Source organism: Carlito syrichta, unplaced genomic scaffold, assembly GCF_000164805.1.
Source record: "Carlito syrichta isolate Samal-C Ts95f unplaced genomic scaffold, Tarsius_syrichta-2.0.1 Scaffold311868, whole genome shotgun sequence".
Taxonomy (NCBI): domain Eukaryota; kingdom Metazoa; phylum Chordata; class Mammalia; order Primates; family Tarsiidae; genus Carlito; species Carlito syrichta.
This window is the reverse complement of record NW_007255964.1, coordinates 106,622-108,615: the sequence shown is the minus strand read 5'-3', so window position 1 is coordinate 108,615 and position 1,994 is coordinate 106,622. Positions and strand designations below refer to the sequence as shown.

At 55.5% G+C, this 1,994-nt stretch overlaps 1 protein-coding gene across 1 annotated transcript in view; it reads left to right on the top strand.

Moving 5' to 3' along the window:
* FCGRT (Fc fragment of IgG receptor and transporter) overlaps nt 1-1,994 on the top strand; it is a 30,884-nt gene that overhangs the window by 14,061 nt on the left and 14,829 nt on the right. Inside the window, exons 3-4 of the mRNA XM_008069223.2 lie at nt 408-693; nt 775-1,050. Of these exons, the coding sequence (XP_008067414.2) occupies nt 408-693; nt 775-1,050 (562 nt within the window). The remainder of the gene's footprint in view (nt 1-407; nt 694-774; nt 1,051-1,994) is intronic.

Below are 1,994 nucleotides of genomic sequence, written 5' to 3'. Positions count from 1 at the left end.
CGGGAGGCCGCGCCGCGAGGGCCAGGGCGCGAACCGAGGCCCCACCGGAGTCCCGGCGCGTGTCCCTTGGCGGGGTCGTCTCGGTGATCATCTCCCCTTCAGGGTGTCCGGCAACCGCCTGTCAGCCCATTGCTCCGGATCTCTGTCCTGCTGTCTCTAGGTGTTTGTCCCCTCTCTCTGTGTCTCTCTCCCTCTCTGGGTCTCTGTTCTCTCTCTGGCCCGCTGTCCTCACTGAGTCTCTGTCCTTCCTTCTCGGGGCCTGAGTCTCTGTCCTTCCTTCTCGGGGCCTCTGCCCTTCTCTCTGGGTCTCTGTCTCTCTTTCTGGGTCTCTGTCCTCTCCCCTCTCGGAGTTGGTCGCACTCTTCAGTCGCGGCTTTTGTCCCCCTGGGTGTGTTTGCTCCCACTAGGTCCCCATGCTCCCTTCCCCATCTCTATCTGCAGTGAACCACCTCTCCCTCCTGTACCATCTCACGGCGGTGTCCGCACCCTCCGCCGGGACTCCTGCCTTCTGGGTCTCTGGCTGGCTGGGTCCCCAGCAGTACCTGAGCTACAACAGCCTGCGGGCCCGGGCTGAGCCGTGTGGTGCTTGGATCTGGGAGGAGCAGGTGGCCTGGTACTGGGAAAAGGAGACCACAGACCTGAGGCTCAAGGAGAAGCTCTTTCTGGAAGCTTTCAAAGTCTTGGAAGCACCAGGTGAGGCTCGACTCCTGGGCCTGAAGAGGGCAGGTTGGGTCCCCGCTCCCGGGCCCTGCTCACCTGTGTGTGGCGCCCCAGGTCCCTTCACCCTGCAGGGCCTGCTGGGCTGTGAGCTGGGCCCTGACAACATCTCCGTGCCCACCGCCAAGTTTGCCCTGAACGGCGAAGAGTTCCTGACATTCGACCCCAAGCAGGGCAACTGGAGTGGCGACTGGCCCGAGTCCCTGACCATCAGTCAGCACTGGGGGAAGCAGGCTGACGCCGTCCACAAGGAGATGACTTTCTTGCTCTACTCCTGCCCGCAGCGGCTGCTGGGGCACCTGCAGACTGGCCGGGGGAATCTGGAGTGGAAGGGTGAGCCACCGCCCAGGTCTCTGGCTTGTGCTGTCTTCTCTGGCCCCACACCCACCACCTCAGGTCCCCTCCCGGGACCCTCATCTGGTCTCCCCCTGCAGTCTGTCCCCCACATATTCCCAGAGTGGTCTTTTGTTTTTCTTTTAGAGTCAGGGTCTCAATCTGTCAACCAGGCTGGAGTGCAGTGGCATGCTCATGGCCACCACAGCCTCCACCTGCTGGGTTCAGATGATCCTTCTGCCTCAGCCCTCCAAGTAACTGGAACTACAGGCTAATTTATTATTTGTTGTAGAGTCGAGGTCTCGCCAAGTTGCTCAGGCTGATCTCGAACCTGTGGGCTCCGGCAATCCTCTCGCCTCCGCCTTCCAAAGTACTGGGATGACAGGTGTGAGCCACCGTGCCCAGCAGTTTTTTCCTTTCATGGATTACGTCTTTGGTGTTGTATCTCAGAAGTTGTCTCCAAACTCGAGGTCTCCTATGTGTCTGTAGGAATTTTATAGTTTTGTATTTTACATTTTGGTCTATGATCCATTTTGAGTTAACTTTTGTGCTCTTGAGTGCCTTTCACGTATTTCATCTATAAGTTTCCCTATTTCTTTTTTTTTCCCCCCGTGTAATTGTGCTTTGAAGAGAGTCAGTGGTTTGTTCTATTAAGTTTCTCCCAGGCTGGATTTTGCTATTGGTATCTTGTGATGTTGCTGGACATAGTCCTTCTTCTGTTCTCCTATAAAGTGGTAGCTTGATCTAGAAGCTTGTTCAGATTCTGGTTCAATTTTTTTTTTTCTAATATGGAAATGGCATCTCACTAGATTGCCCAGGCTGGTCTTGAACTCCTGGCCTCAAGCGATCCTCCCACCTTGGCCCCCCCACCCAAAGTGCTGGGATTATAAGCATGAGGCACTACACCTGGTCTCTAGTTTAATTTTTTTTTTTTTTTTTTTTTG